Genomic DNA, 14951 nt, shown 5'->3' on the forward strand with positions numbered 1-14951 from the left:
TTTCTTTTTTTTAAAAAATATGCTAAAGTTTGTGCCAATGTAATGATTGAAGTCAGATCCGCCTTTAAATACTCACCCAACTATGATGCTCGCTGGCATAAACATGTACAAAATGCACTGATGAAAAAGTGACAACATGTACCTCACACTGTCATAATGCAAACTCAGGCCTTTCAAATTTGTTACTTGATGTTTTATGGGTTTGCCCTGTGACATCACAAAACATGTTTCAGTCATTTGTTCTTGGTAAATGAGGGTAACTCTTACTTAACCAACCAGTCAAAAGTATGGAGTATCTAAAAGGGGGTATCTATCCTTTGATAGAACCTTTTGAACAGATTTTCTTTTCCTTTCTGCTTTTCAAAACACACATCAGCTTAATCTATCTCATAGGGTTATGAGAAAAAATTATGAGGGAACTGCATGTAGTATCTTGACTTCCCACATGAGAGTGCAGGTTTTTTTCCCCATACAAATTATCTGTCATCTATTGTCTGTGGCCAGAGATTCTAGCTTATGTATCTGCTCCAAAGAATAGTCCAACATCCAGAGCAGGTTTTGTGGACATTAAAGGGGCTGCAGAAGGAAGAATTACTAATCTAGTTGACTGCTCTGCTGCCTGAAACATTTAATATTGTTCCATATATTTGACAAAGTAACACAATAACAGAGTTGGAAGGGACCTAACAGGTCTTCTAGTCCAACTCTCTGCTCAAGCAGGAGACCCTGTATTTTACCATTTCATACAAATGGTTGTCCAGTCTCTTCTTAAAAACCTCCAGTCACGGAGCATCCAGAACTTCTGATAGCAAGCCATTGCACTGATCTAACTGTGAAGAAACTTCTTCCTATTTCTGGATTGGTTTCTCCTTGGTTAATTTCCATCCATTGCTGCTGCTTCTGCCTTCAGGTGCTTTGGAGAATAGTTTGACCCCCTATATAACTCTCAATTTAACACTTTCCCCTCTCCTCCTTGACAAGGAAAGTAGGTAGAATTTGTCTGTGACCTGCATTACAGCTTCATTAAAAAGTTGTGAAAAAGCTATAAAAGTTATCAATGGTTTTTGAAGGTCAAAAGGATTTTAAAAATCATGTTTTGATTTTTTGTTGCTCGGTTTTTGTTTGTTTTACATTTTGTGTCATACAGAAGGAACTACTTTTCAGAAAACAACATTTCACTCTACTTTGATAAGAACCTCTTACTGAAAGTACAAGTTGTTTTTAAATGTGCGCAAAGCTTTATTTCCCTCCCCCCCCAAAATAGGAGTTGCGGGGGGGGGGGGAAGTAACTTCAAGCTACATACTGTATAATAACATGAATGGGGAAAAAAGGCAAAAGTGTATGTTTTGCAAATATCATGTACTATAATGGTCCTTGAGTTATGATATTCATTTAACAACAGATCAAAGTTATGACAGTGCTGAAAATAGTGACATGATATATTCTAGAAGTTATGACCATCACACCAGTCCATGGTCATGTGATTGTGATTTAGGTACTTGGCAGCTGGTTTGCATTTACAGCAGTTAAAATATTCTGCAGACACTTGAACATGATTTGGTATTTTCCCAACTGACTTCCAATAAAGCAAAGTCAATAAAGACAGATTTACTTAATGACCATGTGATTTGCTTGATGACTATGGTAAAATGGTTGTAAAATTGGGTCTGATTATCTGAAGAATCACTTAAGATCACATTGCATAATGACCAGAATTCCTGTCCCAATTGTTTTCATAAATGGAGGGCTAGTTGCATTCCTTTCAGAGGTTTGTTAGACCAGGGTCGCCAACCTTTTGGACCTCAGTGTTCTGACCCAGCCAAAGTTTCTGAAAGCAAACACAAATAAACTCCAAAACTGAAACATTCATGGCTTTATTCCACAAATACCTCTTTGTGGTTACCAAATGGCTTGCAGCCAAGTAATCCAATTAGAAAAACCTTCAAATAAATCAAAGTCTGTTATCATCACACTTAACCCTTCCAACGCTTTTTGCCTTCTGCAAAGGCAAAAATCATTTGCAACCAAGCTTATATTCCCTAGATGGAGGGGCCATTACATTGCCTCCTTACTCCTGAGTCGTCTTCAGCTGTTCCCTCCTACAAAGCATCCTGCGCTCACCTGCACTGAGCACAGGTTCTTCTGAAACCTCCTCGTCACTGCTGCCAACCCCCACCATTCTCTGAAGGCAGCAGTCCACTCCCTGATGGTCCCAGCCCCCTCCTCCGAATCCTTGCTCTCCTCCCCTGTCTGCACCTGCTGCCAGCTAACCACAACACTCAGGGACCATCAAACTCATAATTTTAAATCCCGTGGACCAGAGACCCTGGGAAAATCCCCAAAAAAGTCTGCAGGAAAATTCCCCACCCCGTTTTCCTACTGATCGATCACAGGATACCATCTCCAGCTCCGTTCTCCGGGGGAGAGAGACTTTGGCTTCATGCAAGGAAAGCAGCAGAAGCAACAGTCTTTCTCTCTACCAAATTCTGCCAGAAATGAGCCTTTGTGAGACTTCTCGCGCTGGCGCAGCCTCTTGGAGCAGGATGCCTTGCAGGGTCCCAAAGACTCATTTCTGGCAGAGTTTGGGGGAGAGAAAGACTTTTGCTGCTTTCCTTGAGCAGAAGAAGAAAGAAGTGGAAAGAAGCAGCCCAGTGGCCAGGCGAGGCATGTGGGGTGAGTGGGGCAAGTTTCACCCCTCTGCCCTTTCCTCCCTCCCCTCACTACCTCATGTTGTTCACAGTGCAAGCGATGCAAGCCTTGTGTTCCAGCGGGCCATGTGGGTGGCACAGTCTTGTGTTCCCACGCAGCCTGGATTAATTGCTTTGGGGAGTGCTTTGGGGGTGACATTTCTCTGTGGACCACCAAAATTTTCTCGGGAACCACCAGTGGTCCTCGGCCCACTAGTTGGCAACTACTGTGTTAGACTATAAATAGTTGAATTTTCATTTTCTGTGAAGTCTGTATCCTCTGAGATTGTATCCAACTAGAGTTTTACAGTAAGTGAATAGTTAATTTTGCCTTGATTAAACTTATTTCTTAGGAAAATCTTCTAATATTAATAATTAAAATCACTCTTATCTCCATTTCAGATAATTAATTAGACTCTGGGGAGAAGAATTCATAAATATTCATATTCTCGCTAATTATGCATAAAAGGTTCTGTTACAGCTTTCAGTAGTTGATTTGAGTGCTTCTATATAGGGCCTAACTGATCTGCTGTGGTTACAGAATCAGTTTTAACTTGTAGAGAGTATACAATTGAGCAAGTACTATAACATAATTATTTGGTTTATTTTAATTTTTAGAAGGGTCTCTTTATATGGTTTATATATCAACATAACAGTTGTAGCAATGATTTGATGAAAATATTGCTGCATTTTGTTGATGTCTGCTATGTATGAAATTACATTGAAAAAATGATTGAAGTATTTGTTTTCCCAGGCCTTAGGATAGGGCAATTAAGTTTAGTTATTTTACTGCTACTAAGTTAATGAGTTTTGTTTTTTTTCTATAGAAGTTGCTACTTTCTTAATTGTAAGTCTCTCTGAATCGCTAAGAAATAGGGCAATATATTTTTATGCATATATGCATAAATATGCATATATATTTTTGATTTCTTTTCCCACAAGAACATTGTGAAATAGATTGAGCTGTAAGAAAAAGACTGGCCTAAGGTCACCCAGTTAGCTTCCTTGGCAAGTTAGTGGATTAATTCTGGGTCCTAGTCTAGTACCTTTACAAATATGTTATGTTCAATTTAACATTTATGATGATTTTCTTCATTATTCTTATGCTGTATTTTTTAGGTGTAGCATAAACATTTCTTGTACAACATGAGCAACAGTCATCCGCTCCGACCTTACACAGCAGTAGGTGAAATAGATCACGTTCACATTCTGTCCGATCATGTTGGTGTTCTGATGAATGGGGAGGAATATAGTGATGTTACGTTTATAGTGGAAAAGAAACGTTTTCCTGCACACAGAGTGATTCTGGCTGCGAGGTGTCAGTATTTCAGGTGAAGTATAGTGTCCTATCAGATGTACTTTGAGTTTTGGGGTAACCAAGATGAAATAAAAAGCCATTAAGAAATAATCTGATATCTGTCCAACAATGCCTTTTTTAAATATAAAAAAATGGATGTACGTTGCACGGTTATACTATTACATAAGTATCTCAAACTAATAGGCTACATTTAAGGAGGATTGAAATTCAGAATAATCATACAACTGTTTCCAGCAAAAACGGCTTTAACAAAACAGGAGTTAATGCTGTGAAGCAGATTATGAAATTTTCCATGTTACCTCTTTGTCCCCAACTCTTCGAAATGCAAGAATCTCATAAAATTAGTTTCTGGTTGAGATCTGATATTAAAAACTGAAGAGGAAGACAGTTTGGTATTATTGTTCTTTTGCCCTTTAATTCTGTTATCTTTTTCCTGTTATTTAGGTTTTTTTTTAAACTTTTTAAGTACATAGTTTATTATGGACCAATTTAATTTTTTCCTGCAGCATATATAATTTTTTATAATACTTATACTGTTGGGTAATATTTTTGAAGAAAATGTAATAGTAATGATTTCAAAATTTGTAAAAATAGTCCCCCAAATTATCCCCAAATCTAGAGCAAATGGACTGTCTGTGATGGGTAATTTTACCCATTTCCAAGGAATTTAATTTTTTCCTCAACTTCCCAGATTACATATTCTATTTGGGAAACTCCTCCAAACCTTTGAATAACCATTCCTCAAAGGCTACAGGCCTTCAGGGGAAGGAGGGAACAGAGAGGACAAATACTGCAGAGTTCCTTTCGTTAGCATAGTGTTCAGTCTTGTCTTGTTCCTTGTTTCTAATGCAAAATCTGCTGCATATAGTCTCTGTATGTTAAAACAGTATATAACTGCATCCAGGTATCAATTGCAAGTAATTTTTAACTGCTTGATACAAGCTGTCAATAGCCTCAAATCCAAACAAAATACTACAATATTTATCTTAAGAATTAAGTGTGATGATTTTACAGCGATTAAAGTATCACTTGGAGGTTTTGGAAATTTTGGAATTTGTGTTACTTCATTCTTTTTGTTTTAGAGTTTGCATGATTTTATCAAATATAAATTTTAATCATTTTTATTCTTTCTCTACATTTGAACAGAGCCTTATTATATGGTGGAATGCGTGAATCTCAGCCTGAAGCAGAAATCCCTCTCCACGATACCACAGCAGAGGCCTTTACAATGTTATTGAAATATATTTATACAGGTCGTGCCACATTAAGAGATGAGAAAGAAGAAGTCCTGTTAGATTTTTTGAGTTTAGCACATAAATATGGGTTTCCAGAACTGGAGGATTCCACCTCTGAATACCTTTGCACCATTCTTAACATTCAGAATGTTTGCATGACCTATGACGTTGCTAATCTCTACTCACTACCTAAATTGACATGTATGTGCTTCATATTTATGGACAGAAATGCTCAAGAGGTACTTTCCAGTGAAGGCTTTCTGTCTCTTTCCAAGGTATGCCAACAATTTAGGGTTTTTAAAGGTTTTTTAAAATATATATTAGGAAAATATGGTTGAAATGGTTGAAATAGAATTTAAAACTATTTTCCAAATGTTTATCTTTCAGTGGACCAGATGGTATTCAGCAATAATTTTGCTTTCATTTTCCTGCATAAGCCTTTTCAATAATCAGTCATTCCTGAAATGTATTCTACCTGAATTGTTCCATTTTTCAATCACAATTATTCCTCAGTTCTTAATATTTCCTTCTCTGAAATGTATTGAAACTAGGAAGATGCTTCTTGAAAAAGCTCTGTGTTCAGGAGGTTAAAGTTTCTGTGCTTGCATGAAATTCTGTAATAGTTAATTAGAAGTATCAATATGTACTTATAATCTGCCCCATCCTGGAGGATTCTGGATTCGAAAAAATAATATAAACAAAACCAAAAGGAACCCACATTATAGTAAAAAGCATCTTCACAAAACAAAAATAAGTTTCAATAATGGGCCATGGGAACAGTTTTGCTCCAAGTTAATTTTGTTTATTAATTTTATTAATAGGATTGTATTGAATAACATAATTTATATCATAGAAATGAATATTCTCCTCTAGCTTCAGATACCTGAAAGTGGTTAGTAAAGAACTGCTACTAATATTGCTTTTATGTCGGAAGGATAAAAATTTTATGCGGATATGTGGGATGTTTTTATAAGCAAACGTTTATTGTCAACAGAATTTATTAGCTCACAATGAAGAGCTTGTAGAATTCAAATAGTATAGTTTTACTTGGAGCTGACTGAGCAATCTTATATTACTGCCATTTCTTTTTACTTTTCAGCCAGCGCTTCTCAGTATTGTACTGAGGGATTCATTTGCAGCTCCTGAGAAGGACATTTTTCAAGCATTGATGAACTGGTGTAAACACAATCCTAAGGAAAATCATGCTGAAATCATGAAGGCAGTGCGCTTGCCATTGATGAGCTTGACAGAGCTTTTAAATGTCGTAAGACCTTCGGGATTGCTATCTCCTGATGCTATTTTGGATGCCATTAAGGTTCGATCTGAAAGTCGGGACATGGACCTCAACTATAGGGGCATGTTAAGTAAGTATTTTGATATTGAAAAGGAAGATTTTATACATTTCTTTTTATTTCTTTTAGTTTAATTTCTTTTTAATTAAAAAGATTTTAATTTTAAAAATGTTGTTAGCCAACTGTTGCTATTAAACCAGCAGAAATATATAGCCTATAATAACTGATTGTATATGCTAATTATATTGCCTGGTCCTAATTCATCTAATCCTCAGTAAACCAGTGAAATAGCAAAATATTTTTTCTTTGTTTCTTGATATTTAAAGGTTGAGTCAATGAAAAACTATTTTTATAAATAATCCTATTCTTAAGTGGGTTGGGAGTCTACTGCATGGAGTATGTGTCATAGGAATTAGGGGAGTATTTTGTGAACTAGTTTTGTTTTCTTTTTATGATATAACTTATATAAAGTCACAAGGAAATGGGTGGAGAGGTAAATATTAGTTTGACTGATCTTCTATTTATGGAATTTTGAGATGTAGCCATCATTTTTCTGCAAAAATTCAAACAATGAATTCATGTTGAATATTTCATAATTCTAAATTTCATTAAAGTAACTAGCTGTAAATTTTTATTCTTGGGTTTTTTCTGTTCCCATATTCCGTGTTCCTTTATTAGAATGTTTTTATAAAGGGGTTGTTTCTATTAATTTCTCAGGAATTAGCATTTTATGCATTTTATAATTATTCAAAGTATTAGAGGTTTCTAACATGATCAAAATATTATTATTAAATTTATTTGCAGCTTATCTTACCGTGAGGCTACTTTACAACAATAAAAAAACAAGGAAATAAAAAGGAAGTTTAAACAAAATGAAAGTAAAATAATAACAATAAAATAAACGATGAAAATGTAAAAGACAGTAGATTGATATGGGTAGTAAAAAGATGAGCAAGTGAGGAGCAGAAAGCAAGCACTAGTACTAGTACATAGACTGATATACCAGTTCATAGTGCTTTACAGCCCTTCTACAGAGTCAGCATTTTGCCCCCAACAATCTGGGTCCTCATTTTACCAATCTCAGAAGGATGGAAGGCTGAGACAACCTTTAGCCATTCAGAATCGAACTCCTGGAGTGAACAGTAGGTTAGTTGGCAGCACTGCATTTTAACCACTGCGCCACCATGGCAAGGGAGGGAATTTAGTGTCTGCTGTCAATCTAGCAGCCACCTCCAGAATCAAATTCCCTCATTAGGTTCCCCAGAACAACTTGCAGAGCCAAGTCTTAATCAGTCAGGCTTTGGTTATCATGACTATCTTATTGCTTTCTTGTTTAGTATTTATTGAAAGTTTCAGTGTTTTAACAATAGTCACGGAGAAGAGATAATGTATTTTATCAATCAATTGGAAATGTGCCAGAAAGAAAGATTAAACCACTTTCATTGCTGTTCTTTCCAGTACCAGGTGAGAACATTGCCACTATGAAATATGGAGCCCAAGTGGTTAAAGGGGAATTGAAATCTGCCTTATTAGATGGAGACACACAGAACTATGATCTAGACCATGGATTTTCCCGACATCCTATTGATGATGATTGCCGTTCTGGTATTGAAATTAAATTGGGTCAGCCATCAATAATCAATCACATACGAATATTACTATGGGATCGAGATAGCAGGTAGGTTCTAAGTCTTTTTGTTTTTTATTCTTGGCCTTAAAAAAAGGAAGATGAAATGAGCTTGAGAATATGATCATTTTATTATCTTCAGACTCTGAGAACTTCAGCTGACACTAAGAAATTCAACTGAAGAAAATTTATCTGATTGGGAGTGATTTCAAGTACATAAAATCATTAAAATGAAATAGCATAATGAAAGATAAAGACTTGGTAAAAATAAATGGGAATATTCAGTTATTTTAAAAAATGATATTTATATTTTGTTACACAAGTTCTAAAAGTGTTTTAATTATGTTGGTTTTTAACCATAATAAAGATTTGATTTGAGAGTCTTTTAAATGCCTACTTTCACTGCTGCTTTTATAAAAAATACTGTTTTAGATACTTTTATTAACACTAATAATTCCCTATTTTGCTTTATGAGCATCAGTTTGGTGTAGTGATTAAGGCACCAGGTAAAAAACAGGGAGACTGTGAGTTCTAGTTCTGCTTTAGGCACAAAGCCAACTGGGTGAACTTTTCTCTCAACCCTAGGGAAGAGGCAGTGGTAAACAACTTCTGAAAAATATTGTGAAAAAACTTGCAGGGACGAGTCAGGGTTAGTCACCACAAGTTAATATTGCCTTAAAAAGGGCAGGAAAAGATTTATACTTGTAGTTTTGTGTGCCTTCTGAACTGTTTATAGAAGTCAAGTAGTATAAAAATGTTTTAAATAGATACAGTTGTTGATAAAATACAGTAAATGCCAAATAAAAATTATGGGAAAGTGAGTTATAACACATCCACATGCTCAAGCTATTTAATGATGTCTATCATCTACTAAATGTTTTCAGGTTCCTATTGATATTTTATGTACAACTTTTCTGGTTAAGTTTAAATTTTAAAACTAAAAACTCAGAGAATATATTCTTTTGTATCTTAAGTGTGTTAAATATTTGCATTTACCTGAAACTGAGGTGGATTTGTTATATACTTAACTTTATCTTGCCTCATAAAATTGATGGGTTAATAAGATTGTTCATCCCCTTTCTCAGAACTGTTGAATATATTTTGGATCTTTGTAAGGAATTACAGAGACAGAAGGAAGCAAGATTAGCTCATTTGGCCTAAATATAGATTTTTTTGGTCTAAAATTGAATGTAACATAGTGATCCCCAGAGTGTTTAAAATATTGTGTGAAATTTTTAGATAGATAATGGCAATATTTTTAATTTATTTGATCTTTAAAGGTCATACTCCTATTATATTGAGGTATCCATGGATGAACTAGACTGGATTCGCGTAATTGATCATTCAAAATATCTATGTCGATCTTGGCAGAAACTGTATTTTCCTGCCCGTGTCTGCAGGTTAGTGTGATGTGACTATTTTGATTCCATATTATTTTAATATTGAAATAAATTGTTTTATTTTAATTGATTAGAATTAGCTACAATGGTTAGTCCAGTACATATTAGAATAAAGTAAACTAACATTTGAGTAGATATATTGAAATAATTTTAAGATAGTGGTTCAAGCTGCTGATAAAATGTTAATAAAAGTAGCTGAAATGTTAATAAAAGTAGCTTTTAGAAACAATCTTATAAAATATGGTAACTAATTGTTGCATTTGGTTTTTTTATAAATTAAATATTATAATAAAATAAAAAATCACCAGTATCTAGTACACTAGTTTAAAAGCAGCAATGGGCTTTTCTCCTCAATTTTCTCCTTAATTTTCAGTCTTTGAAGAGGTAGGTAGGCAGTAGGTAGGTAGGTAGGTTTGTTTCATTGCATAGTCTCTTTTTTGTCAATGTTACAATCCAGTCCAAATTCCTTACAGTGAAATCTCAGTTGTACGGAATAGAACAATGTTCCATGTTGATTAACAAGATTGTGTAATGACATCATTATCAAAATACCACCAGTTGTGTACTGATATTGTACAGTTGCTGTAGATAATATATAATATGATTGCAGGTGATAACATTCTGTGGTTAAATAATAATATACACATCCACCCCATTTTAGTTCACTAAAATGGTGTTTCGCTGCATACTATTTTATATTTTCCTATTTCGAGAATGGAAGTGGACAGTAATGGAGAAAAATCCTGAGATGTTATGAATGGGGTTAGTGAATACTCAACATAGCAATGCCATGAAGTTGATTTATGTGTCAGATATAAATGCGGGAACTATGGTAGGAAAAGGGGAGTTGAACTGACCTTAACTTGGAATATGATTGTTCATATTTCTTATGGCATTTGATATTTCTTATGGCAGTAATTGTCTTGAATCAAACAGTGCATTTGTGATTTAATCCTATTATTATTATTATTATTATTATTATTATTATTATTATTATTATTATTATTATTATTATTATTATTATTATTTATTATTTATTATTTATTATTATTATTATTATTATTATTATTATTATTATTATTATTATTATTATTATTATTATTATTATTATTATTATTATTAAATACTCTGTAGTGTGATTGTGATGTGGTGTTTGGGGCACTGTGCTGGAGTAGCTTTCAAATTTCATTGTATTCGTGGAATGCAATGACAATAAAGGTATTCTATTATTCTATTAAAATATGTGGAAAGGATAGGAAACGATGAATGGGTCTAACTAAACATAAGATGTTAACAAAAAAGAATAATCCTTGGACCTGAATAGTTGGGTGTATTTCTGGTGATATCCAAATGTTGGGAATAGTCGGAGGATGGCAAGAATATGTAGTTTCACAGTCCCACTGTCAAGTGCAGTTTTGGAAATTGGAAGAAAATAGGCCACAACTTTATCACAAAGGAGATGGAGGATTATTTCATGGGGAAATATCCTTTCCCAAATCCACATATAGATATACTGTATTTTTTGGAGTATAAGATGCTTCTAAGTATAAGGCACACCTAGCTTTTGGGGAGGAAAATGCCAAGCTGTTCTCCATTTAAAATCCAAGAAAGATTTCCAAGAAAGAGGTCTCCATTGTTAATAGAGAAAAGGACTTTTACTGGAAATCAAGTGGTAGCGTCAAAGTATTGCACGATCTGAGAAATTAGGCATGAGAATCACATATACAAAGTTATGGTAATGTTCCTATCCATAATAGTTCAAACTGGGCATATAATCTGAGATGTTTTTAATGTCATGTGGGGCATCTTCAGGCAGACTTCTGGCCATTGACTTTGGCCTAGATAGATAGATAGCTGCAGCTGTGCAGTAAGCAAGTAAGCATAAACAAGAAAGCTTTCCCAAGTTTTACCAACTTAAGCCTCCAGCACACTCCCCTCCCAAGCCTAATGTAACCTTCCTTCCCCCCGCCCCCATTTCTATGGCAGCCAGAAAGACAGGTAGAAGACAGATTCTTGAAGGCTGACAGAAAACAAGAAAAAAAAATCTGCCTCTGCCTCCCCAGCAATTTGCCTCCTTGCAGCAAACAGCAAACAGCCTGGTCAGTTTCAGCACAGCCTGATTAGCACAAGCAGCTGATTGTCAGTAGGATCGGCCTCCCAACGATCAGCTGTTTCAGGCTGCAGGGATTGCTATTGCCTATTGCTGCCTCCGTGCGCCCATTTTTGGCCTCTGCATCCCATTTTCAGCCTCTGCGCACCCCATTTTTGGCCAGTTCTGGGCGGCGGGGATTGGAACAGGCCGAAAATGGGATGTAGAGGCTGAAAATGGGGCACATGGAGGCAGCAACAGGCTATGGCAATCCCTGCAGCCTGAAACAGCTGATTGTCGGGGGGCCGATCCTATAGACAATCAGCTCCTTGTGCTAATCAGGTTGTGCTAAAGCTGACTAGGCTGTTTGCTGTTTGCTGCAAGGAGGCAAATTGCTGGGAGGCATAGGCCGAAGAGGGGGGTGGGTGGGCGGGGCTTCAGCAATATTCGCTTTATAAGATGAACAGACATTTCCACCCACTTTTTTTTTGGGGGGGGGAGTGCATCTTATACTGCAAAAGATACAGTACTTTTTATTTATTCAAGGGCCTTTCATTCTAGCCATAGCTGCTGCTTTGGAATTGCTGAAGATGTCTGTGATAGAAGCTATGCAAATGGATGTTAGGGTAGTTTAGAAGGAATAAAGGAGAATGGACAGATAGAATAGAAAAGGAATTGTAAGATATCTATGTTCATTTATATCTGTTTGCTCTTTTAAATGCAGCAAAACTATATTTGATATTGGGAACGTATTTTTATAGCACTGGAAATACTGATTGTTAAACAACGTTAAAGAGCTATTTGTAATCAGATGGACTAAAAATAAACCCATATATATTATTTATTATTTATAACACTATTAAGAGGCTAATGATGTAGGTCAGTAAAAATATTAATTGAAATAGATAAAAATAGATATATTTTTTGCATCTCAGTCTTGCTCATTCTGCTGGATGGACTTGTTTGCCTGGAGTTCATGATGCTAGGTGAGAAGTTAAATACAAGGTTGCATTAAATTCTCACTAAGCATGACATCTTAATTTGTATGTAAATATGAGTCATATATACTAAGAAACAGTTAGATAAAAATAACCTCAGTACAGTATTCCTGAGGGTATCATAATTAGTTCAATTTCATAGTGTCTTGGAAACAACAAGGAACCATTGCTTGTCCTTGATTTCATTGAAGTTTCTTTGCTTTTAGGCAATTGTTTTGTGTCTTTTCCTAACTTCTTAACTGAGTTTCCAATAATAAAATATTATTGTGATGCTAAAGAAATTTTACAAGGTATTGTTTCACATAATAAACAAATCGATAATTTATTACTTTTTAAATGAATTCTAGAATATTTACAATAAACACAAACTGATTTAATCTGCTCAATAAATCTTTTGCTGGATTATTTGCAATGCATTTTAATAGTGCAAAATTGATTTTTAGTACCGTTTTGAGAAATCCAAAAAAGTTTTCTAAGATATTAATTCTCTTGTTATACTGTATGCGGAATGTATTTTAGCAGAGCCTTGCACTAGACCAAGCTATTTGCTTATGGTTATACATGTGTTATGTGTGTTTGTCATTTGCTAATAGTCATTGTATTGGGTTTTTTCCTCCAAGTGCCAATGCACAGGACAAACTTAGAGAAGGGACTGTACTGTGCTCTAATATTCTCTGATAAAAATGAAATCCAATCTCCATATATTCGCTTATGCAAATGAAAATATGAGATTTAATAAATGATATCTTACTTATATGGAAAAAAACAGAATTTAAGATTCAATTTAACCTTACTCTTCTACATGCATATAAAAGGGAAATTAGACAGAAACAATAATTCAATACTATTATAATAGTCCTAATAAATCTGCAGTTTTAAAGCTTACTTATTGGAGGAAACATTCTCCAACGCAGCACTTAGCAATATGTGTGGAGTAACAGCAGGAATATTTTTCTTGGGTTTTTAGCTGATGGATTTCCTTCAGCATGAATCATAAGAGTCTATTATGGGCAACTGTGTTTCTTTGGTTTATAGAAATTACTTATGCTAAAGAAACTCTGGGCAAGTATAACATTTATTCCTAAGAATTCACTAAAACATTCTCATTGAGGTTGTTTTAAATGGAATGTTAGAATTAGATAATTAATTGGACCATTTTTATATTTAAAATAGTAGGGTTCTATTTTTTTAAAAAAAATCCTTCATTTTACAGGATTTTACAGGATATTCACAATTCAAAATGCTTGGGATTGTTTTTTAAATTGAAATGCATAAAGTCAGCAGTGTAGTTGATAAACAGTGGTTTACAGCTTAATGTGATGTATGAACCGTGTCATAATTTTGGATTCATTTACTTCCTTTTAAATCTTATTATTATGATTAAGTGCTATAGTCTTTTTAAAAACATTCTTGGGTTTTCTGATTATCTTGTAGCAAAAAACCAGCAGAATTTTACCTGTCATTTATAAAACAGTAAATCAATCTCATAGCCAAATAGAACAATAATTGGGAGGGAGAGAAAAACTGTTGCAAATCTAAATGTAAAATAGCTGTAGTAATAGTATCAATGGTAATATTATTTTTTTCTCTGTGTAAAATGAGGTAAATTGCTGGCATAGTAAAGCAAGTTAATTTAGATGCTAGATAAATCTCAGTATGCTAAAAATTCAGGTGTTAATTATATCATGGGTGTCAAACTAGCCACATCACGTTGCGGTCATGTGAGGTTTCATGATGTGTTTCCCATTCGCAGAGCTGGGGTGGGCGTGATCTGTACATGACACATCCGGCCTGTGGGCTGCCAGTTTGACATCCCTGATATATATCCTTCTGGATAAGTTTTTAGGTTTAGAAAATAAGTGCTAAATTGGTGATCAATGTGCACTTCGGTGTGACAATACAAGAAAATAAGCAAATTTGGACAAACTTCATTCTCTAATCCACTTTATTAGATTTGATTATTGATTTATTAGTTGTGCTTCTTAAATTGTAAATCAACAAGGTCTCTATTTTCTTTCTGAATTATGTTTCTTTATGAGGTTTCATCTGTCCTACACAATGACAAGAAATTCAATTCAGCAGATAGCAAATTGGCATGTAGCCACATGGTGTCACTAAAATATAATTCAATCATCTAATGTTTTCTTTGCTATTTGGGGGGGATATGCCTAAGAAATTTGTGAGACTCTTTGTTATTATGGTTGTTCTATTTTTATCCCACCCACCCCCTCCCTCTCCCCCCTCCCCCCTCCATCCTTCTTTCTCTCCATCCCTCTCTGTCTTCTGTCTCTTTCTCCCTTCCCC

General features: G+C 34.8%; 1 protein-coding gene across 4 annotated transcripts in view; it reads left to right on the forward strand.

The window, feature by feature from the left end:
• BTBD9 (BTB domain containing 9) overlaps positions 1-14951 on the forward strand; it is a 148391-nt gene that overhangs the window by 996 nt on the left and 132444 nt on the right. For 3 of the 4 annotated variants that reach the window (XM_087965545.1, XM_026681372.2, XM_087965536.1), the window contains exons 2-6: positions 3808-4019; positions 5153-5516; positions 6341-6605; positions 7992-8211; positions 9441-9560. In XM_087965545.1, coding sequence (XP_087821671.1) covers positions 3835-4019; positions 5153-5516; positions 6341-6605; positions 7992-8211; positions 9441-9560 — 1154 coding nt within the window. In that variant the 5' untranslated portion in view covers positions 3808-3834. The remainder of the gene's footprint in view (positions 1-3807; positions 4020-5152; positions 5517-6340; positions 6606-7991; positions 8212-9440; positions 9561-14951) is intronic. The other variant, XM_087965554.1, reaches the window with a different exon arrangement.

This window comes from Notechis scutatus, chromosome 1, assembly GCF_049901735.1.
Source record: "Notechis scutatus isolate UNSWTSFEM ecotype Mainland chromosome 1, rNotScu1.2, whole genome shotgun sequence".
In the NCBI taxonomy this organism is placed as follows: Eukaryota; Metazoa; Chordata; class Lepidosauria; order Squamata; family Elapidae; genus Notechis; species Notechis scutatus.